At 34.9% G+C, this 25,565-nt stretch overlaps 2 protein-coding genes across 5 annotated transcripts in view; one reads left to right on the top strand and one right to left on the bottom strand.

Moving 5' to 3' along the window:
* The window catches only part of LOC309615149 (uncharacterized protein), a 132,064-nt gene that overhangs the window by 91,688 nt on the left and 14,811 nt on the right, over positions 1–25,565 (bottom strand). For all 3 annotated transcript variants that reach the window (XR_014236543.1, XM_082364518.1, XM_082364517.1), the window contains exon 2: positions 21,738–21,805. Coding sequence is in view for 2 of the 3 variants with exons in the window: in XM_082364518.1 (XP_082220644.1) it covers positions 21,738–21,741 (4 nt within the window). In the remaining variant the exon portion in view is untranslated. The remainder of the gene's footprint in view (positions 1–21,737; positions 21,806–25,565) is intronic.
* Positions 1–25,565, top strand: part of ANGPT1 (angiopoietin 1) — a 268,562-nt gene that overhangs the window by 22,392 nt on the left and 220,605 nt on the right. The gene's annotated exons all lie outside the window — the stretch shown is intronic.

Consider the following 25,565-nt stretch of genomic DNA (forward strand, 5'->3'; position numbering starts at 1 on the left):
TTTTCTCCATGGTCCTCTGTGTTCTAGCCATACCTAAATCTAGCAATTCTAGTACAATCATGACTTAGTCTTCTTCCTGAACTTTGTTCATTCTATGCTGCAGTAAATTCCTTGCATCTCTCCTGAATAAATGGATGGAGAGATGGATGATTCATAAGTAAGTGTGATACAGGTCCTGCTACTCACTAGGCAATGCGATTTGATAGGAAAGGTGACAAATAAGATGATAGAAACGTATGTCAAAATTTGAAGGATATAGACATAAACAGTAGTAATGATGAGAAAATGGTTTTGGTTTCTGCAGTTAGTTGCATTATGAAAGGGGAAATGACTAAAAGCTGGGGTGGTAGGGAGAGTGGCTCTCACAGTAATAAGGTAAACATATTAAAGGATGGGGAAATTAGCTAGAGAATTAGGTAACAGATGAAATCCTAGGGGAAAATCATAATAGCACTTAGGCAAATAAAAATAAAACAAATCTTTATCAAAGATAACACTGATATTTTAGAATGGGGGGCATTACAAGAGTGCTTTACTCAGGTAATAAGTATTGTTGAAAAAATATAAAATTGTGACAAAATTTCTATATTTGTGACATCTGGAGCTGTTAACTTCAGATGACTTTAAGAGTAATTCCCAAGATTACTTAAGATGAGATTGACTTCATTCCCATCTTTTCAAATGAGAGGAGGAAAGGACAATCCTAAGGTGCTTTAAAATTTCTTAATTCAGATAGAGGTAAAGAGCCCCATTCTGTCTTCCATTCATTGATATACCCCACACATTTACAGGTTATATGGTACAGAATGTATTAGAGAATTGAGTCAAATTACTTATTAAGTCTAAGGTTAAGCCTTACATTGAAGCTTCCAACCACTTAAAAATATACATTTGTACTCTCAGGCAAGATGTATACTGCACTATTCTGTTTGTGTTATGTACACACTTGCATAAAGGAATGATTTTGTTCTTGTAAGTCTGTTTGATTCTTGCAAATTAAGTGAATCCCACTGAATAAATTAAGCTCCATGGTTCCATTTTGAAAATAAAGGCATTAATCATCTCCTTGAGGAATCGGTTAGGTACCAAGAGCCCTCTCTGTTCAGAGAGGCATTAGGTATATTAAATGATATTTGCTGATTTGTATGTCTCATGTGGTATACTTTTTTCTTTTAAGCAACCTGAGTCTGACTTTGTGCTTTCAGTTGGGTCGTTTGTAAACATGTGCATTTTGTATTAAGAAATGTGAAATGCTCTTCAGCATTTACCAGGTAGGTCCTGCCTTATGACTCACTTTGTAACTTTGTATAGCACAGAGAGATTCCTCATTAACATTAGGAATATGTGTGCCCTGATAGTCATGCAAGTTTTAGATACAGTGTTTAAATGGAAATCTGGTTCTGTAAAAACCTGGACATTCCATGTTTGCTGAGCAAGAATAATGGTCTTGTAACATGGAACATGTGGATATTTAAACAAACACATATTTATGCCTAGAAATAAGATCTGCTCCCTGGGAAATGCACATGTTCTTAAAATACACACTCCTCTTACATTCTCATGACTTGATGTATCAAGGAGTCTTATTCATGCAAATGACTATAACCCCTAGAGAACTGGACACCTCAAACCAGGTGACAACCCATTCTAGTGGTAGTGGTGATAGGGAAGCTATTTATATTCTTTATGATGGAAAACGAATGGGGCAAAATTAGAAATCTCCAATTAGCCCATTCTTCTCTTCTTTAAAAAAAGACAAACCAGAATCTTTGACGTGTTTTCTGCCTTTATTATATATGGAAAGGTGTTATTTCATAATATATAATGACCATCTATATATGTGTATGCACATGTGTGTATGCACATGTATATAGTTTACTATACTATATACTATACTATACTATATACATGTGCATACACACATGTGCATACACATATATACTATACTATATACATGTGCATACACATATATATATACTATACTATATACATGTGCATATAGCTTTCAGTGTGTGATGGATTGCATGTGCGAATTGGGCAGGCTACTTGACCTCTCTTGAGCTTCAAATTTCCCCATCTATGAAATGAGAATAACAGTACCTTCCTCATAAGGTTGTTATGGTGATTATGAGAAAAGATTTACTGAGCACCTAATAACAAAGTCTGACACATAGCATTATGTTTAACAGATTACAACTATTTTTTTAAAATTTTTAAACATTTTCTCTACAAACTGTACCCAGCAAAGCTCAATGACTTTCTTAGGGCTACATGGCTTGTTAGTAATCAGGTGAAGACCGTTTTAAGACTCTCATGTTCAGATCCCAGTGAATAATTCTCTTGTGTAGAAGAATTTAAAATAATTTTTATAGACGCTTCTCCCTCACGGATGTGGAGCATAACGCTCTGCTTGTCACGTGTGGGCTGTGCACAGTGTCTTCCTTCTAAAGAGTACAGTGTTAAAAGGGGGAGAAGAGAGTCGCTTTACAGCGGAGAAACCTGACAGACATTACCTCAGCCAGGTGATGAAAGTGAATATCAGCAGTGATAAGTCACGTTGATGGTATGTCTGCTTATCAGTGTTATGATAATAACACAGAACGGCACTGTCTTCTGAGGTCTCCTCCTCAAAGCCCAGTCTCATCATGACAGAAACATCAGAAAATCTCATTTTAGGGATGGTCAACAAAATATCTGACAAGCACTCTTTAAGAATGTCGAGGTCATCAAAAAAAACAACAGGAGCCTAAGGAGACATGATGAGTAAATGTCATGTGATATCCTGGATGGGATCCTGGACCAAAAAAAAAAGAATATTAGCTAAACTAAGGAAATCTGAACAAAGTGTGAACTTTAGTTAAAAAAATGAATGGACAAACAAAAACAAACAAACATAAACAAATCCTAGTGAAAATGTGTACTGTCTTGGATTTGATAGACATGCAGGATTATGTTATGCGATGGATTTCTCTAGACTTTTAAGACATACCAGGTAATTCTGTTATGATATGAATAATTCTCTCAACAAGAATCTGAGAACAGTTCTGCTGCACAGTGCTTCCTCCTTACAGAGAGTTATTTGAAAAGCAAAAACCTGCAAAATAATATATCTTAACTTCCCAGATCTGAAGAATCCTTTAAAAGTTTTCTGAAATAAGAGAGAGAAGGCTTTTCCTACCTGGCATAAAAACCTGGGACACATCCTAATGTTTATGGGTGATATGATAGTTATATGCAGAAAATATTGTACTTTTGAAAAGCAAAGTCCTATATGAACATATAGAAATGAATTTGCCAGGCCAATGAGGATACATTAAGTGCAACCTGATGTATTTTATTACCCTCCTACAATAAGGCAAATGAAAAAAATTAGTAAATTTGCTAATAGCACATACTTAACAAAACGTTGCAGCCTCTATGAATGTCTTTCTTCCAGGCCCTTGAGGCTACAGGCTTATACCTTTAGTAAGAAAACCTAGGATATAATTTTTCTTACAGAAAGTATATTAATTTCCTTTTATCTATCATTAGAAAGGCTACGAGTTGTAACAGAACAAGAAATCAGAGCTCTATCATTTTATTGAAATATTTACTGTAAAACAAAATGTCCAGAAAATGTTGTTATATTACATCAGATCTGTAAAGTATTCTAGTTTATAAATATGGATATGGTTTTGACTCCTCTTTTATAACAGTTGGAATGAGCATTACAGATTCTTGTAATTATAGATTGTACACAGATCAATGGTGAAATATTCGCTGCTCATTTTAGCTCACAGAAAGTGGTTAAAGGCACCATTCAAGCAAGTCGGCAAAATCTGCATCACGTTATTCTTTTGTATGCCTCATGAAAAGGTATTTTTAAGATGTGGTATGGTGTTATCTGTACTGCCTGATGTCAGATCTCATTGCTTGGTAACTCAGACAAACCTGTTGTGTGTTAGCTAGGAGCGTATGAAGTATAATTTGAAAAACCAGAAATCTGACTTGACTTTCCAAAATACATTGCAGTGATAAAATCACATAAATTAGGGATGGAAAAATCATTCTAGACTTTGGGCAATTTAAGGCTGATTTGTGGGCTGTGTTTATTGCTCTTCTTATTTTTCAGAGATGACACAATTAATGGCAGTGTTCTCCAACAGTGTGAGAATGGTTTTGCCTTAAATTTTTCTGCGAAGACATTCTTTGTATATAATAAGGATTGTCCTGGAGTTTGTGCAAATGGTTTATAAAGCCTGTGGTTAATCAAAATTTGTTCCCCATGGTTGCATTTATTAATTTGTTCATTCACTGAATATTTATTGACTGGTGTCACGTGTGCCAGCATTGTGCTGGAACTCTGGGGACAAAGGTGAGCAAAGATAGACATCATACCTACCCTCATAGGGGGTACAGTCTAGTGAGGAAATGGATATTAATCAAATTAATCAAATAATTTTAAGTTAATACAATAACGAAGAGATACAGAGGAGACAAAGACAGTGAGAATATAAAATAAAGGATTGGACTTGGTCAGGATTTGACCTGTTTATCTACTGATGCACTACAGACATTACAAACATCTATCTTAAAAAAAAAAGAAAAGAAAAGAAAGAAAGAAAAGAACTAAATGAATGAACCCAATTTGTCTATATGACTGTCTCTGCTTTTACATCAGGGAAACCCTAGGGTTTTGTGGTTCTACTCCCTCAAGTAGCAAGTATTTGCTCTGGGTTCTCCCAGTTTCTCTATCGTTGCTCCATATGCACACAACTCATGATTACTATTCATTTTTTTACTACCTGAATTTGACTCTGAAACAACTGACAAAAACAGGGGAGAGGAAGGAAACTGGTTGTGTATACAAAGCCCATATGGACCAATTCTGGGTAACATTCTCCCCTGAACACCTTGTAATTTGATCTCAGTTGGAAGGTTTCCCACCACTTAGCCACAGGACTCATGTAAGATTTGAGGAGTTTACATGTCAGGGAGGGTGCAGGTTCAAGAAATGGAATAGGACTCTTATTTTCCAATGCCAAACTTTGAGAGTTTCTTTCAGTTATGACACTAATAATATTCAGAAGTAGCTTGTTAGAGGCTCATTCCATTCAGCAGCAGCAGTCTTCTGCATATGTCTAGCATGGGCAGTGAGAGATTTTGAGGTAACTGTATTCTATAACCTGGTGGATAATGACCTTGTTATTAGTCTTGCTACTAATATGATGTATAGGTGATATTCATAAACTTGCTTTTAGAAATAGAGAACCCAAATGAAATGTGACCAGTCACAGAAATAGGTTAATGGCTATGTCTATACAGATTAACTGAAGCAGCTATTTTAATTGAAGAGATCTGTCAGTTCAGCATAAAAACTGGTTTGAGTGACTTTTTCAATTTGATTTAATTCGATTTGACCTACATAGTGTATAATACTAAGGCAACAAAAGTACCCCATTTCTCAGAAGCAGAATCATTAACTTTAATATTGGAAAGAAACCTGAAGGTCAGCTAACCCCACCTCCCATCCAGCACAGGAATGCTTTTTTTCTGCAAATTCTATTCCTTACATTTCCCCTCAGCTTGATCATATGTAGCAAAGGAGAACTTGCTAGTAGGCAGGCAGACAATTCCATTTAATGTAGTTATGAATACTGGGACTTTCTCTTTTTTTTTTTTTTAATTAATTTATTTTTATTTTTGGCTGTGTTGGGTCTTCGTTTCTGTGCGAGGGCTTTCTCTAGTTGCGGCAAGCGGGGGCCACTCTTCATCGCGGTGCGCGGAGCCTCTCACTATCGCGGCCTCTCTTGTTGCGGAGCACAGACTCCAGACGCGCAGGCTCAGTAGTTGTGGCTCACGGACCTAGTTGCTCCGTGGCATGTGGGATCTTCCTAGACCAGGGCTCGAACCCGTGTCCCCTGCATTGGCAGGCGGATTCTCAACCACTGCACCACCAGGGAAGCCCCGGGACTGCTGCTTTTTTATCAAGTTGTAGTTTCCATTCATTTCCCTTTGGAAAGAACAAGTCTTTCTCTCTTCTACACAAATGCCTTCAAATATTTAGTATGAAAGTAATCTTAGGCAACTTACTATTTCTGAGCATCAGATTCCTCATCTGAAAAAAGGAGCTAATAATTGCCTCCTAGGATTTTTATTTATACAGGAGTCAAAGCAGGCTTGTTTCAAGTGTCTCCAGCACATAGAAAGCACTACTTTTATCAGTGTTGCAGCGGTTATAGTACTGTTGTTGTTGTACTGTTATTTTACCTCCCTAACATTTCTTTTTGCCCAGCTATGCATTCTTTGTCCTTCATTTGTCCTTAATAGACTTCAGTCTATTTTACCTTCAATTATAGAGCTGAACACAGTACCACACGTGGTCCTAACAGTGCAGAAAACCATGCAACTGTTTTGTTCATTGGTCTGGACATTCTACTTCTTTTATTTCAGCCTAAATATTACTCATTCTTAGTATCTTTATCACACCATTGGATCATGCTATCCCCAATAATTCCTCAGATTTCTTTATGCAAACAATTTTATACCTGTCCTTCCTTATATATCCTTTTTTGTTTGTTTGTTTCATTTTAAGCTAAATGTAGGACTTTGAATTTATGTAAATTAAATTGTATTTTTCTTTGGGTGGGCTTTTTATTTCAGGCCACTAAGAACTTTAAGAATCTTTAACCTCTTATCCAACAAAATTATATTTTAATCATAACTTTTGGTCATCTGCACATTTGACAAGTCTGTGTTCTAAATCTTCAGTCAAGCTATGATTGTTGACTAAGACATGGATGAGGATTAGCATTTCAACATTGTGTTTATAATCCAGCAGAGGAAATGAAGTCCTAATTTAGGGTAGTAATGGTGGGGCTGGAGAATAAGGGATTGAATTTGGGTATGATTCCTCAATTATAATTTTTAACAACCAGTGTTCAGGTAAATGCTTAAATCCTTTGGTTTTCCTTGGTTTTAGAAATGATTCTCTTTTCTTAATTATTTTCTCACTCTCACCTACATAGAATATATACAACATATCAGGTCTGGCAGGTTTAAGGTTGTAGCTGAGAGGAGCAATAGATGACAATAACATTTAGTGGAGGAAAACCTTACTTTAGTAAGAACACCAAAGAGATTATTCTTTTCAGGCATAGAATCCAGCTTGTCAGTCTCCATGGGGCTGGTTGACAGACTCCTGGAGACGTATCGCTTTAAAAAGGTATTAATATTCTCTGGTGACAGTGGACACTTTTGAGATTCAAGGGTGCTCTGTTAATAATTTCACCAAGTCAGTAGGCATAAACAAGACTGTAAAGGAAATCCTATTTTCCTGACTCATATTTTATACTCAGGAAAATGGATATTTAAGTAATTGAATTGCACTTTAGGATTGAGTGGAAATTTAGAAGTCATTTTGTTTACCCTCTTTCTCCATACAGAAACCGTCTCAGTCAGCATGACCTCTCACAATCCATGTTATAACACCCCTGGATTGATGATGTTTTAGTGTGCTCGAATGAATGCTCTCAGTGCCAGGGATGGCACTATCTGGAGGAGTAATGGAAAAGCTCCCAGAGGGTTTAGCAGTTCTAAGCATTAGAAAGTTTTCCTAGATAGAAGCCCTTTTTGGGACTTGTTCTTAGTAATTCACCTCCTAGCAATCTGTAAGTTAAATTGGTGTCTACTTGGTAGCTTCCCAACGATTGGAAGACAGTTATCATGTGGAAAGAGTTAGATGAGTGATGTGATGGCATGAATACCACAATGGACCCTTGCCCAAAATTGCATTTAAAATGCTACCGGTTGGAGAGGCATTTGTGTTTAGGATCAAGTTCCCCTAGAGGAATAATATGGTTATCTGGATTGTTTTTCCCGGCATATCACTGCTATTGGCAACCTCAGTGGATGCTATATTGAATTTATCTCGAAATGGAGATGTATGTGAATGGACAAAGAGCATAAACTTAGACTCCTCAGTCAATGTGTATTGAAGTGGAGTAAATCTTTAGTTACTTGCTTACCTTTTGGTGAAATTTTGTTATACTTTTAAAATATTTCATATTGAAATACTTAAGTGTGCTGTACCTTCTTCAACAGCTTCTCTTAATTCTTTAATATGAGGTCAAATATTGACTCTTCAGGGAAACTGTCTTGAGGTCTCTATACTGTTTTGCATCCTCCCTTATTTACTGTTATAGCTCCCTGTGCACTGTGTCTTCCCACCCCTGTTATCATACTTACTGTGTTTGTTTTCCTATCTGACTCTCCTCCTGATAATACTAGCATTTATTGAGTACTTACTATGTTCCAAGTTCTGTCTACAAGGCATTCCTGTATTAACTCAGTTGATCCTCAGAACAAACTTATGAAGGTGCAACTATTATTATTCCCATTTCAAAGGAGAGGAAACTAGAGCACTGAGAGTTAAGGAAATTGTCCAAATTCATAAAGCCTTAAGTCCCAGAGAGTCTGATTCCTGAGCTTGGGCTTCTAAACATCACCCTATACTGCTTCTCTAGATCAGCTCCTAGAATTCAGGAGCAGGCTTTTATCTTATTATTGTCAACATCTAGTATACTGCCTAGAACATAGTAGGGACTTGATAAATAGTATTAAATGAATGAATAAATGAATGGCTACATGTTTCCTACTTATTTTAAGTATTTTGAGTGATAGAAGACAAAAATCATCAAGATTTTAAGACTGTAAAGGACTTTAAATACTTGTCTTATTCAAGCTCGTATTTCGTACCTAGAAAAACCATGATGCACAGGGTGAAGTTCTATGTATACGATCACCTTCATTGTTTAGCTGACATTTTTTTTAACCTTCTACCATATGCCAGAAATTATTTCAAATGCCTTACATGTATTATCCTGTCTAATTCTCATATGAGTGTATATTCTTATTATCTCCATTTTAGAGATGAGGAAACTGAGGCATAAAGAGGTTGTCCATGTCTCATAGTTAAGTGGCAAAGCAAGGAAAAGAACCCAGGTTGACTGGCTTCAGAATTCATGTTCTTGCCTACCACACTAAATTGGCTCTCACATACCTAATCATTGCCAGATCTAGTCCCAAGTGAATGCTAATTTCCAGAGTATCCTGTATCCATCCATATCATGTCCATGTATTTCAGAAAATACACTTATTATAACTTAATCTCAATCTTTACATTGTCTAAATTTTATAATGCACATATGTCTTATTTGAGCTTTTTAAGTCTCTTGATATTTAGAATATATTTTACATGTCTACAAATGTTATTGAGAGAAATGCTTATGTAGCTTTTAAAGCAATCCTTTAATTTATCCTAGAGAACTTTCAATTTTTTAAAAAGGTCATTTATGAGTACCCTAAAATTGTCAGCAGCTGTACATAGAAGTTGAAATGTGTGTGTGTGTGTGTGTATACACACACACAGGTATTTGAATTTTAGAATGCAGGGAAGATTGGGATCCATCTTAGAAGACTGCTAAGGGACTGAGAGGGAAACATAGCTTAATGTTAATGTTTATTTCTCCTCACTCAGTATATAGCTTTCTTACTCTTTAGGTTTTACTTTGGGGGGAGGATTAGTTGATTCGTTAGTTGGTTGTGTTATGCTTGCAATTAGTTTACAGATTGTAAAAAAATAAAAGTTCATTTAAAAGTTTTTTTTTTACCTTTTACTGGCGTTGTATTAAATGTATAGTTGAACAGCAGCTATAATTTATTTTTGCGGGTCCTGGCTTGTAATTCATAAGCCTTTTACTACTAAATGAACCTCCAAATTCAAGAGTCACATTTTATTCCTTTATATGTGGTGCCCCAGGTGTGATAGTCTGGTGATCACCTGTGAGATGAGCCATGTGAGCCAATAACTTCAGCTATAAAGGTCTTATGTATATAACCCCTCAATTTCTAAAGTCCCCTTTGCTATCTGCTCTAAAGACTCCCTTCTGTGAGTGTATATTTTTCATACTAACACTATGACCCAGTATTTTTTTGTGTGGCTGAACCAGATTATCTAGTCAATGTTGGCTCTTCTAAGAGAGGCTTAAGGATGTTCACATTGCCTAGAGTCAATCTGTGCTGCTTCAGAGATGGTATTGAGAAGTCCTAATAGAACCAATTTCAGTTTTGGTCTTCAGCTTTTGTCTCTATTTCCTTTCTTTCTTCACATCATTATTGCCAAGGTCACTGTCATTGTCATTACCATCTAAAAGCAGGTACTACTTAATTTTCAATTAAGCAATAAAGTGCTGATAGTTTACTTAACCCCCAAGAAAATGGAATTAAACATAATCTGCACCATCTGTCTTCTTGAAGGTTTGTAGTCCAAAGCAGAGTTCTCATATGGTCATTATACAGTTAATGAGTAAAACTTTTACCACATAAGTGTTCTTAACTAGCGGTTTGTTTATTAAACTGGCACTTCTTGTACTTGTTTGCTGAGTTCTTCAATAAAAAAAAAAATGAATACAAATCATACATCTATTGGTTTGTTTTGAAAATAGAATGGTATCTAAAACATAGAGAAAGCACCATGTATCACCAATATACATTTATGTATGTATTTATTCATTCATTTATTTATGAAAATAGAACTATCAACAAGCAAGATATAATTAGCATCCAGAATTTGTTGACTCCTTGTAGCATACATTGACTACAACATGTATCCCATCTGAATACAGGTTAAAAGTAACTGAATTTTGAAGGGTAGGCTTGGTAACGTTAAACCCATAATAGAGTGGGGTTGTTCAAAGATTATTTTAATGTATTGACTCTAAGACACCAGTGATTGTAAGCAGCGTCATTATTTTTGGAAAAAAATACTGACAATTCAACTATGGTACCATAATTTCTTATCACTTTGATTGTGAGAGGTATCCTGACTTGAAGTTAAAATGTGATAGGATTGTATCTCAGGCTGATCAATAGCAATAATTCAGGAATGAAGAAACACAGTCTCTTTGTTTAAGTATCTATTGTGAATACTGACAAGTGGTCTGCTGCTTAGGGTTTCTAAAATTATGGTGCCTTTCTCTGAAAATATAATTTAGGTTTATCCTAGTATAATTAATCATCTGAGTTTCTCAAAGTTTCCCACTGAAATGCTCCTAAGTAGAGAGAGTATGAAACCCCAAGAGTTTGTAGGTATAGTCTGAAATGATTTAGCCCAACACAAAATTTATAAATATTAGTAAGATAGTAAGAAATGTGCTAAAATATCAATTTTTAAATAGATAATGGTGCTTTTATTTACACATTTTTAAATAAAATTAATTTTCAAAAAGATATTCCATATTCTTCCTGAGGCTTTGTGTGTTCTAGGCTTACTGCAATATGCCTCTGAAGTTCAAGTACCCTGGGAGACTCAGGCAACAAGAGGCAATATATAGACTTAGCAAAGGAGCTTCATGATTTTTGATTACCCCCCAAAATCTGACAAAAGGCCAAAATACTCATTATAGAGTATTCACATAAATTTTCTGCACTGGACTCCATTCCAGGCAATCCCTTCCTGTGAAGAGTTATGTCTATTAGGATTTAACTGAAAATTATATCTAAATGAGAGAAAACTGGAATTGCCTTGCTTGATCATAAAAATCTCCTATAATTGAATTGAATGTTAGTTTTCCTCCCTACCCCCATGTGCATTAGTCATGCAGCAAGTTGACTAGCACATAGTGTTCTCTGCATGTCTTTCGTATGTGTGTTGCAGAAATATTTCTTTAGAAAGCCTTTCATTTTCTAGCGAGGATTTAAACTGACACTAGGTAAAAACAGTGGCATAGTTACATCAAGATCTGCAGTTGTTCATTTGTCCAACAGTAGAGAAGTGCTCACTCATCATACACAGATGTTTGAGTCATAATTTACTTGTTCAATCTATTTTGTGAGATATTAATCCTATTTCAGTGTTTTCTTCACAACATCCAAATAGGCAAGCAGTGACCCTTTTTTATGCATCCAAAGACATGTTCTGTACATACATCTCCTGCTTAAATTTTCTCACCCCTGATCCCCATTCCTCAACCTTCACAACCCCCCCACCCCCCAAAAAAAGTTTGGGCATCTCTACATGCTGTAGAATATGCTTCTAGATACAGAATTTAAAATAAGCCCTTTACACTCCACCACATGTTGGAATTGTTGAACAAGTCTACTATGAGGATCACTGGTGTGTTTTATCAAACTCATACTGTGAAAGGCTCAAATGTGTCCTTGTCCCTTGAACGGAAGCATAACACAGAGAGACCTGAATGTCCAAAACAAAGTAGTGAAATTATGGTGATGCTTTCTGCATGTTTTCATAGGGCAGGTCAAATCTGCTGAAAATTACTTGGATTCCATGAAATTTATGACAGAAGTTTTTAGCACTTACTCAACAAACAGTCCTTTTTTGTTCTTAGTTCATTTATTTCTAAAGCAAAGGGCAGAAAATTGAAAATGAGTTTTAGAGTAAATTTGCACTTTCATTCAATTCTCTGTACTGTTTATTCGATGTGTCTTTGAAGTCTGCCATTTTTTTTTCCTACTACAATGGCATTCTGGAAAGGCAGTTGAGCATGTTTTAAAAGGTCTAAGACTATACACCAGAAATAACTTATTTGTGCAAACTGGTTTGAGCATGCAACCAAACAGCCTAAAGCTCATATTAGTTAAAGTGACAGTGATCATCTTTGGGTTAGCTGTTGTAAACATTGGTAGTAGGGCACGGTGGGTTTTCTTATTCATGCCCAGTTCCCACATACTATGGGTTGAATTCTGATCAACTTTCCATTTTGTTGTACTGTCTGAAAAATTTTTTACTTAATTAAAATGTTTTATACTGTATTCCCATGTAGTTGCTGGGCACATGGACAGGTTTGCTCTTTGAATATGAAATGAAGCCAAAGATTACTTCATAGGAGATTTTAAAAAAGAGAATTTGAAAAACCAGGACACAGAGATATACATATCTAGAGCTCTTAGAATAAATGCTAATAATAAATGCTTAGAATAAATGTTCTGATCATTTAAAAAAATAGAAACTTACTGAAGAGATGGCAAATTTTCTTGGAGTTATGAACACTAGCTTTGAAGTTTGACTATCCTGGGTTTGAACTTGCTAACTATGTGATTTTCTGTTAGTTACTTCACCCTTTGGGCCCTTAATTTTGTCATATGTCATACGTAAAAGGAGGATAATAAAATTTATTTCATAGGGTTATTGGGAAGATGAAGTGAGATAATACATGCAAGGCAATTAACATGATATTCAACCTCCCGGACCCATGTTCAATGTGTTCAATATTTATTTAGTGAGAAGGCAGAGAAACTGAAATTTTATAAAAAATAATTCACCTTCTTTTTTCAAATTTATAATAAGGGACACATTGCTGCACCAAACATAACATTTTGATGCATTTGGATTTTTCTTTTAATACTACTTTCTCACTCCTTTGATACAATTAGTTATTTTCACTCACCAGAATAGATATTATATACTAGATATAGTTACAAAATCTTGTTCAAAATGTTATAAAATTATTTTTTTCATTGTTTTAGTTTAGAAAATATTTTATACTTGATATTTCTACTTTTTGATTAGAAGCATTTCTAACCTATAATTAGGTCAAAGAACTCAGACTTTCTTTTGACATGGACAATTCTAAGAACTTCTGATGAGTTTAAGTTTATTAAAGTCACAATGCAAATTCACAAGTCAGATTTTCTATTAGCAGTTTTTCTGTAATACATTGAAACAGACAAATGACAGTTAATGGAATTGCAAAGATAAATAAACTCATTGTTTATTCTTGTTTACATCCTGCATGTTAGAATTCAACATAAAATATTCAAGTCCAAAAGGCCAGTTAGCAGACCACTGTAATTAATGTCAAACATCAGTCAAATCTTGTTTATCAGTACATACTGGAATTTCAGCTATAGATGGACGAGAACTGTTCTAATCCCAACTTGGCCTTCAGTTGCAGAAACTTGCAAGTAATTATTGGATACAACAGAATGTTGTATTGATTCTTCTATTTTATTTTTTGGTTTCACAATCAGTATGAACATAACTTTGTATTAAAACTAGCTTTTATAGATAAAGAAGGAGCTGAAATAGATTTAATTACTAATTCACTTCCACCTACAGAGGTACTGTCCTAAAAAAATTCCCTTAGGTATTTTTTCCACTCTTTTCTCTCTCTGTGTGTGTGTGTGTGTGTGTGTGTGTGTGTGTGTGTTTGTAATTTCCTAAATCATGAACTTCTTGGGAGGCATACTGAGTGATTTAAACTTCAGACAATGACGTAGATTACTTTCTTCTGGTAAAGAGACTTATCCAGAGTTACAGAAAGATAGAGAAGATGAAAAGGCAGAGGGCTATGTACCAGATGAAGGAACAAGAAAAAACCCCAGAAAAACAACTAAATGAAGTGGAGATAGGCAACCTTCCAGAAAAAGAATTCAGAATAATGATAGTGAAGATGATCCAGGACCTTGGAATAAGAATGGAGGCAAAGATTGAGAAGATGCAAGAAATGATTAACAAAGACCTAGAAGAATTAAAGAACAAACAAACAGAGATGACCAATACAATAACTGAAATGAAAACTACACTAGAAGGAATCAATAGCAGAATAACTGAGGCAGAAGAACGGATAAGTGACCTGGAAGACAGAATGATGGAATTCACTGCTGCGGAACAGACTAAAGAAAAAAGAATGAAAAGAAATGAAGACAGCCTAAGAGACCTCTGGGACAACATTAAACGCAACAACATTCGCATTATAGGGGTCCCAGAAGGAGAAGAGAGAGAGAAAGGACCAGAGAAAATATTTGAAGAGATTATAGTCGAAAACTTCCCTAACATGGGAAAGGAAATAGCCACCCAAGTCCAGGAAGCGCAGAGAGTCCCATACAGGATAAACCCAAGGAGAAACACGCCGAGACACATAGTAATCAAAGTGGCAAAAATTAAAGACAAAGAAAAATTATTGAAAGCAGCAAGGGAAAAATGACAAATAACATACAAGGGAACTCCCATAAGGTTAACAGCTGATTTCTCAGCAGAAACTCTGCAAGCCAGAAGGGAGTAGCATGATATACTTAAAGTGATGAAAGGGAAGAACCTACAACCAAGATTACTCTACCCGGCAAGGATCTCATTTAGATTTGATGGAGAAATCAAAAGCTTTACAGACAAGCAAAAGCTAAGAGAATTCAGAACCACCAAACCAGCTCTACAACAAATGCTAAAGGAACTTCTCTAAGTGGGAAACACAAGAGAAGAAAAGGACCTACAAAAACAAACCCAAAACAATTAAGAAAATGGTCATAGGAACATACATATCGATTATTACCTTAAACGTGAATGGATTAAATGCCCCAACCAAAAGACATAGACTGGCTGAATGGATACAAAAACAAGACCCATATATATGCTGTCTACAAGAGACCCACTTTAGACCTAGGGACACATACAGACTGAAAGTGAGGGGATGGAAAAAGATATTCCATGCAAATGGAAATCAAAAGAAAGCTGGAGTAGCTATACTCATATCAGATAAAATAGACTTTAAAATAAAGAATGTTACAAGAGACAAGGAAGGACACTACATAATGATCCAGGGATCAATCCAAGAAGAAGATATAACAATTATAAATATATATGCACCCAACATAGGAGCACCTCAATACATAAGGCAACTGCTAACAGCTATAAAAGAGGAAATCGACAGTAACACAATAATAGTGGGGGACTTTAACACCGCACTTACACCAATGGACAGATCATCCAAAATGAAAATAAATAAGGAAACAGAAGCTTTAAATGACACAATAGACCAGATAGATTTAATTGATATATATCGGACATTCCATCCAAAAACAGCAGATTACACGTTCTTCTCAAGTGCGCACGGAACATTCTCCAAGATAGATCACATCTTGGGTCACAAATCAAGCCTCAGTAAATTTAAGAAAATTGAAATCATATCAAGCATCTTTTCTGACCACAACGCTATGAGATTAGAAATGAATTACAGGGAAAAAAACGTAAAAAAGACAAACACATGGAGGCTAAACAATACGTTGCTAAATAACCAAGAGATCACTGAAGAAATCAAAGAGGAAATCAAAAAATACCTAGAGACAAATGACAATGAAAACACGACGACCCAAAACCTATGGGATGCAGCAAAAGCAGTTCTAAGAAGGAAGTTTATAGCTATACAAGCCTACCTAAAGAAACAAGAAAAAGCTCAAGTAAACAATCTAACCTTACACCTAAAGAAACTAGAGAAAGAAGAACAAACAAAACCCAAAGTTAGCAGAAGGAAAGAAATCATAAAGATCAGAGCAGAAATAAATGAAATAGAAACAAAGAAAACAATAGCAAAGATCAATAAAACTAAAAGTTGGTTCTTTGAGAAGATAAACAAAATTGATAAGCCATTAGCCAGACTCATCAAGAAAAAGAGGGAGAGGACTCAAATCAATAAAATCAGAAATGAAAAAGGAGAAGTTACAACAGACACTGCAGAAATACAAAGCATCCTAAGAGACTACTACAAGCAACTTTATGCCAATAAAATGGACAACCTGGAAGAAATGGACAAATTCTTAGAAAGGTATAACCTTCCAAGACTGAACCAGGAAGAAATAGAAAATATGAACAGACCAATCACAAGTAATGAAATTGAAACTGTGATTAAAAATCTTCCAACAAACAAAAGTCCAGGACCAGATGGCTTCACAGGTGAATTCTATCAAACATTTAGAGAAGAGCTAACACCCATCCTTCTCAAACTCTTCCAAAAAATTGCAGAGGAAGGAACACTCCCAAACTCATTCTATGAGGCCACCATCACCCTGATACCAAAACCAGACAAAGACACTACAAAAAAAGAAAATTACAGACCAATATCACTGATGAATATAGATGCAAAAATCCTCAACAAAATACTAGCAAACAGAATCCAACAACACATTAAAAGGATCATACACCACGATCAAGTGGGATTTATCCCAGGGATGCAAGGATTCTTCAATATACGCAAATCAATCAATGTGATACACCATATTAACAAATTGAAGAATAAAAACCATATGATCATCTCAATAGATGCAGAAAAAGCTTTTGACAAAATTCAACACCCATTTCTGATAAAAACTCTCCAGAAAGTGGGCATAGAGGGAACCTACCTCAACATAATAAAGGCCATATATGACAAACCCACAGCAAACATCATTCTCAATGGTGAAAAACTGAAAGCATTTCCTCTAAGATCAGGAACGAGACAAGGATGTCCACTCTCACCACTATTATTCAACATAGTTTTGGAAGTCCTAGCCACGGCAATCAGAGAAGAAAAAGAAATAAAAGGAATACAAATTGGAAAAGAAGAAGTAAAACTGTCACTGTTTGCGGAAGACATGATACTATACATAGAGAATCCTAAAACTGCCACCAGAAAACTGCTAGAGCTAATTAATGAATATGGTAAAGTTGCAGGATACAAAATTAATGCACAGAAATCTCTTGCATTCCTATACACTAATGAGGAAAAATATGAAAGAGAAATTATGGAAACACTCCCATTTACCATTGCAACAAAAAGAATAAAATACCTAGGAATAAACCTACCTAGGGAGACAAAAGACCTGTATGCAGAAAACTATAAGACACTGATGAAAGAAATTAAAGATGATACCAACAGATGGAGAGATATACCATGTTCTTGGATTGGAAGAATCAACATTGTGAAAATGAGTATACTACCCAAAGCAATCTACAGATTCAATGCAATCCCTATCAAATTACCAATGGCATTTTTTATGGAGCTAGAACAAATCATCTTAAAATTTGTATGGAGACACAAAAGACCCCGAATAGCCAAAGCAGTCTTGAGGGGAAAAAATGGAGCTGGAGGAATCAGACTCCCTGACTTCAGACTATACTACAAAGCTACAGTAATCAAGACAATATGGTACTGGCACAAAAACAGAAACATAGATCAATGGAACAAGATAGAAAGCCCAGAGATTAACCCACGCACCTATGGTCAACTAATCTATGACAAAGGAGGCAAAGATATACAATGGAGAAAAGACAGTCTCTTCAATAAGTGGTGCTGGGAAAACTGGACAGCTACATGTAAAAGAATGAAATTAGAATACTCCCTAACACCATACACAAAAATAAACTCAAAATGGATTAGAGACCTAAATATAAGACTGGACACTATAAAACTCTTAGAGGAAAACATAGGAAGAACACTCTTTGACATAAATCACAGCAAGATCTTTTTTGATCCACCTCCTAGAGTAATGGAAATAAAAACAAAAATAAACAAGTGGGACCTAATGAAACTTCAAAGCTTTTGCACAGCAAAGGAAACCATAAACAAGACGAAAAGACAACCCTCAGAATGGGAGAAAATATTTGCAAATGAATCAACGGACAAAGGATTAATCTCCAAAATATATAAACAGCTCATTCAGCTCAATATCAAAGAAACAAACACCCCAATCCAAAAATGGGCAGAAGACCTAAATAGACATTTCTCCAAAGAAGACATACAGATGGCCACGAAGCACATGAAAAGATGCTCAACATCACTAATTATTAGAGAAATGCAAATCAAAACTACAATGAGGTATCACCTCACTCCTGTTAGAATGGGCATCATCAGAAAATCTACAAACAACAAATGCTGGAGAGGGTGTGGAGAAAAGGGAACCCTCTTGCACTGTTGGTGGGAATGTAAATTGATACAGCCACTATGGAGAACAATATGGAGGTTCCTTAAAAAACTAAAAATAGAATTACCATATGACCCAGCAATCCCACTACTGGGCATATACCCAGAGAAAACCGTAATTCAAAAAGACACATGCACCCGAATGTTCATTGCAGCACTATTTACAATAGCCAGGTCATGGAAGCAACCTAAATGCCCATCAACAGACGAATGGATAAAGAAGATGTGGTACATATATACAATGGAATATTACTCAGCCATAAAAAGGAACGAAATTGAGTCATTTGTTGAGACGTGGATGGATCTAGAGACTGTCATACAGAGCGAAGTAAGTCAGAGAGAGAAAAACAAATATCGTATATTAATGCATGTATGCGGAACCTAGAAAAATGGTACAGATGAGCCAGTTTGCAGGGCAGAAGTTGAGACACAGATGTAGAGAATGGACATATGGACACCAAGGGGGGAAAACTGCAGTGGGGTGGGGATGGTGGTGTGCTGAATTGGGCGATTGGGATTGACATGTATACACTGATGTGTATAAAACTGATGCCTAATAAGAACCTGCAGTATAAAAAAACAAACAAAACAACTAATACTAAACTTTCATTGGGTTATTTGTATGGAAATATGTTAATATAAATGTTTCAGACATTACATGAAATTTCTAAAAATCTTATATTTGTATTTGTATGGAAATATGTATGGAAATATGTTAATATAAATGTTTCAGACATTACATGAAATTTCTAAAAATCAAAAAAAAAAAAAGAGACTTATCCACATATTAAGTTGACTAAGACTGTGAGATATAAACAACTCAGCTGGCTGCTTTTAGGTTTAGTGGTAGATCTGGCAGTTATACTTTGCAACTTATCTCTTGGAAAAGAGAGATTGGGGTTAGCAAAAATCTATTTATTATTTTAAATTTTGTTTACTGGAACTAATTTGGAGTAGGCTCAATTTTCACCTTAGCAACCACAAAGCAGTCTCATGTGGAAATCTGAGTTAATTGATAATCATATTACAGTGTATTCCAGTGATGTTTAATTCCCCTTAAAATGGCAGCTTGGTTAGTTGGTTGACTACTCCACGCATTAGCATAACTTTGTTGACTATTACTATTATAGTATAGTTATTATTATGGTCATTATCATTATTTCTGAATAAGGGTAAGACACATAAGCATGCATGTGACAGTTATATTCTTCTGCCATCTCTACATTAGATTTTTGGAAGCATCTTACTCAGGGATTTCAGACTTGTGAGTACAAGTCTATGCATTGTTCTGTATGTACAGCATTATTGTATAATAATCTAGTAAATGTACAACCTAATATAGAATATGTGTGATAAGTATTATTGAGTAGACTCTTTTATTATCTGTTGCACTAGTAAAGTTATGATGCCAACAATATATTTGCATTCATAAAAATGAAATATCATGATACAACTCTCTTATATTGACGAAAAATTATAACTTGAGGCACACCTCCCACTGCCTACAAACCAAAGTAATTTTCATCATAAAAATATTGCTTTATTAAATGCTGTCTTGATCAAACTTCTGAGAAAGTAGGATGTTCAAAATATGTATAATTCAGAGATTTGCTTTTTGTTCTTTACATTTGTATCTCTAGGTTTTATATTTCCATTTTTAAAAATTAAATGTTATATATACTTTGAGTTTTGTATTTTGGAAAAATTCCATGAAAATGGTAGGCCACATTTAACTTTTTTTTTTTCCATTTTTAAAAATTAAATGTTATATACACTTTGAGTTTTGTATTTTGGAAAAATTCCATGAAAATGGTAGGCCACATTTAACATTTTTATTTCCAGGCCTTGAGAAAAATTATACAAGCAAGTTTGTTGTGTGTTTCACCTTCTCCTCTGCTCAGTGTTGTGTATAGTGATTTATCTTGTTTGTAGAAACTGCAAACATTTGGGAGCATTTTGGGGAAGATACTGGGTTAGATAGCTAAAAGTTCAAGTTCAGAGATTTAAGTAAATTTGTACTTTGAATCAATATATGACTTTTAGTCATCCATAAATGATTTAAAAGAGAAGTCAAAACACTTACGACCTTCTCTATAGCTCAATTTTTAAACAGGACTTTTGACTTGAGATGCTTTTTATTCAGGCCTTGAACCCAGAATACCACCGAGCATAGAGTTTCTTTTTAAAGAGAAATATGCATGTGGAATGTTGTTGCTACAGAGAAGATTATGCAAACATCTCAACTTTGCTCAAGACATCCAAGTTCACAGAAAACTATTTGTGACTTCAACCGCTACCCAGCTTTCTGTTTTAATGTTGATCAAATGATGTTTGGTTGACCTAATTATAACAGCACGAATAACATTTTTGAACCTAAGATTGTTTTTACTTTTGTTCATTTGAAGTAAAGGCATAGTGTACCCCATTTTTAATACAGTGATGCTGCTCTCCCATCAGCTGATGTGCTGATGCACACACCAGGTCTCAGGGGTACTTTCCACATGGCAGGCAGAAAACCAGTGAAGATCAACTTCTGACTTCTTGTTCTTATACAAACATGCTTTTTATGGCTTCATTCCAATTCCAAAGTCATGAACTTTGGGTCTTTCTACGGCTGTTTCTATGCTTGAAAATGTTGACAAAAGAAACTAATGAGGAGGGAGGTTCTCCAACCAGATTCTTTCTTGAAGACAAAAGCCTTGATTGAGAGTTTAGTTAGGCCCCACTGCCTCTCTTATTGGAGGTATTTTATTGCAAGTTTGGCCACAAAGGTGGGTAACGGATATTTAACAACATCCATACCAAAATTGGAAACTTTGCCCACAGTGACTCATGAGGACAGGGCAGGAATTACCATAAATGTCTGTTTTCTTATTAATGAACTCTCCTTTTGAAACACTGTGCCCCATTCAAAACATAAGTTGGTTCACCAAGGTGCATGATGCAAACACTTTTGTATGAATTTGACTTTCATTCATAGAATGGAAATCCAGAGTTAAAACCACTTACCCATCACATTGCTTGGGAATTAGGTGATTGTTATTAATCATAGGATGTGGGAAAACAGGAGATACTTCCTGGAAATGTAAGCAGAGAATTCAGTTAAGACATTTAGCAAGTGACTTGATATGTTAGAGTTTGTCACTTATTAGTTGAATATATGAGACAGCTTCATGTAAAATTAGAAAAATACTGACATGTAAATTTAAACTATAAACTAAAGAAGTATGCTACAACTTCCAAATGTTATTTATAAGTAAAGGTACAGAAAACAATTTTCTACATTCCTGAACTATTCACATAGAGACAAAGAAAGGACCTGCTCTGCCATGAACTTATTTTGAACCAAAAAAAGTCCTTTGTTAAAGCCATTCTGCTATCTTTCCTAATCATACAATCTTAGTAAAAGGGAGAGAGGCTACACAGTGCCATAGCAAGACATCTGGGAGCTATTTTTAGGTTGAGTAAAAGCTTCGGGAGGGAGTATTTTGAGAAGGTGGGTAGAGAGGAAGACATATGGGAGCCAAAGGTCAGTGGAAGGAAGGTCAGGAAGAGTGAAACCTATTTCCAAACCACTTCTTTTACAAGCACAGGCAATGTTTTGGGAAAGTACACCTAGACATTTACACCTCTCAGATGGTCCTCCCATTGTATGTTCTTTGCTTTCTCAACAAAAACACACAAATGTATTTTTACAGACCACTTTAACAGTAGTGTAGATGTATTTGTTTGCTTTAAAGACAGAAAAATAAATATTGCGTTGAATTAAAGAGCCAGAAACATTAAGCAAGTGAGATTTGTCAGGGAAACCTGACATTTCCGTCCTGAATTTGAGCCCCTCCAAAGTAATAAATTAGATACTCAGCGTTGTACACTATATCTCAATCCATTAGTATATTGTTTAGGCTGGTTAACAAAATACGTAGTACTTATTTTGAGTAGAAAATGCACTACTTCCAACTTAGAGTGTACTTCTCTAATCTATTCCTATACATGTAGAAAGACATGTATAGATATCAGTTTGCTCTAATGACTAAAAAAATAAATAGTTGAAAATTTATATCAAGGCATCTATAACACTAACAGATACTCAGAAGTGAGGGAAAGCTGGCTCAAAACTTGCTCTAACTGACTTGTCTTGAAATTGATTTCTATTGTAACAAATAAACAGAATAGTCAGTCTTGTCTAGTAGAAAAGAGACATGTCTTGAGTTAGAAAAGAGGATGTAAATGGTGCTGATAACATCTCATAAGCCTAGTCACTCTCCCCACAAAACTCCTTCTCAACTATTTAATTATTTAGGCTATTTAAGGTCACTCAAGTACATCTATTAAAAAAAATAATAATAAAGGATGGGATTGTAGACCACACTGTATAAGTAACATGTTATGCTCAGTTCTTTGGAATATACCACCAATGAAGCAAAGAGCAGAAGGAAGATGAAGACGAGTTGGACTTTAGGCAGTTATTTTCATTTCAGTTAATGACTCAGAGTTCATCAATGGAAAATTAGAAAGTACACATATAGGCTAAAAGAAATACATATCATCTGCTATGTTGCAGAGATAAACATAGCCATTTTTCACATCTTGTAAATAAGCTTCCTCAGATTCTTTTTCTTCAGAAAGGTATGAATTCCAAAAATAGGGTCATTCTGTATATGGTGTTTCAAGATCTGTTTTTTTGTCACAACAGTATATTGTGTACATCTTTTCATGTCAAGAAATGTACTTTGCCATCTCATTATAATACCCACATAGAATTCAGTTATTTAAATGTACTCCACTTTACCTAATCATTTCCTGTTGAACATATAGATTTCTAACCATTTTTAATATAATAGTATTGCAATGAACATCTTTGTAAATTAATTTCTGTACCTATTTTTAATTATTTTTTGTCAACATTTTTGGAAGTTGAATTTCTGGATCAAAGGTAACATACAGAGATCCAAAGACCTCTTCAGACAATCTGTAGCAAATTAATGTATAGTCACGTTAGCATTATGTGAGAGTGACCACTCCTCAACAAGTAGAAACACACACCATAGAGTTTTTCAAGCTTTGGGCACCATTATTTAAAAATGCACTAAGCCTGTGTCCTTCTGGGATATAAAGTAAAGTTATAGTAAATTTCTCCCAATGCAACCAATTCCAGTAAGAGAAAATAGGCTCATAAATTCTGTATCATAATTTATTTATTAAACATTTTCAAAATGTCTAGTGTGTGTTTAGTGAAGATTTGGTAAGTGGAGATTTCCACAAGGAAGGCTAAGAACAGGACCATTATTTATTGGGTCTGTACTATGTGTCAAATTTATTTAATCTCATTAAATCCTTACAAACACCCCACAAGTAAAAAATATTCTCTCCATTTTTGAGATGGGAAGCTAAAGCTCTTGGAGTTTGGGGAGTTTATACAGGTTCACACAGTTAGCCCAAGCTAAGATGGAATGGGAATCCACAACTGTTTAGCTTGATGGTCCATGGTCTATCCATAAGACCTTAATTGTGAAGGATAGGAGCACATTTCATTTCTTATTACATTGTCTTTAGTTTCATTTTTTACTTAAGGGCAAGAAAATTTGGTACACATCTCTATCCATGGGAAATAGTGGAATATATATTATATAAAATGTGATGTATTATGGTAGTCATTATGTTGGAATATTTGTTGATTTTGTTTTTCTTAATGTTAATGTCCTATTTTATTCTATTCATTCTAAAAAGAACTTGATGTAGCTAAGGTATACAGACACACACACATACATATATGTATATATGTAAATATGCACATATATACATATTAAGTATAAAATAAAAATTTGGGAATTAGGTAAACAGAAAATAAAGATAGGAAGATAGAATCAGCATGGTAAAATACACACTATATAGTCCTTTAAAATTGCTAGTGATGAATCAAAAATTAGACTAAATTTTCTGGCAGTCAAAGATAAAGGGAAGCACACCAGGTATAAGAATTTAGGAATTCAGGAGAAACACATTTTCCCTGATACTCTCAGGTCATTGATCTAAAATCAAAGATCTTCCTTTCTTGCTTAACAACGGATGGTCATAGGCATAGGGTGGATTCCCCAATAGTATCCCTGTTATGATGAGATTTTCATGTCTATTTCCTCATTAAAATGCCCCAGTCAGAACCTCTCACAAATCATTGTTCAAATGATTGATAAAATAACAAGTTCCATGTTTAAAGGAGTCACCCATTTCAGTCACTTTGAGAAAATGTGAAATGAATAAATGTTACCATATATAGATCTACTTCTATAGTACTAAAGTATTTACAGTGTTGTTAACAATGAACCAGAATCTTCTATTGATAAAAGCTCTCTCCTCATTATAAAGCTCAATATCTGTTAAAGCTTAACTCTTTTAAGGCCAGGGTATACTTTGAAAGGTATTGTGTCTAATATCATAAGGTTAAAAAAATGTGTGTGTGTACTTGCAAGTGTTAAGTTTTGGGAGAACACTTTCTCATTTTTAATCTCTTTCATACACCTGTACTTTATGTACAGTCAATGCTCAATTGATATCTACTGTTGGCAATTATTAGTTTGGAAACAGATGGTAGGAAAGAGTTAATGCAAATCCTAGAAGTGTTTTATTTTTTTTGATTTAAGAAATACACATATGAAGACAGTTTCATTTACCCTAATTAGAGGTAGGACCATAAAAAGTGAGGACAGCGATTACGTCTTGTCAGATATTTTTTACCTAAATGAGGCATGACTTGAAATAAAAGTATCATGGTGCATTTACAGAATATTCTAGAAAATATGCAAAAGGAGTCATAAATTTCCTCATCTGTAATATGAT

This window comes from Balaenoptera borealis (genome assembly GCF_965194805.1).
Source record: "Balaenoptera borealis genome assembly, chromosome: 17".
Lineage (NCBI taxonomy): Eukaryota > Metazoa > Chordata > Mammalia > Artiodactyla > Balaenopteridae > Balaenoptera > Balaenoptera borealis.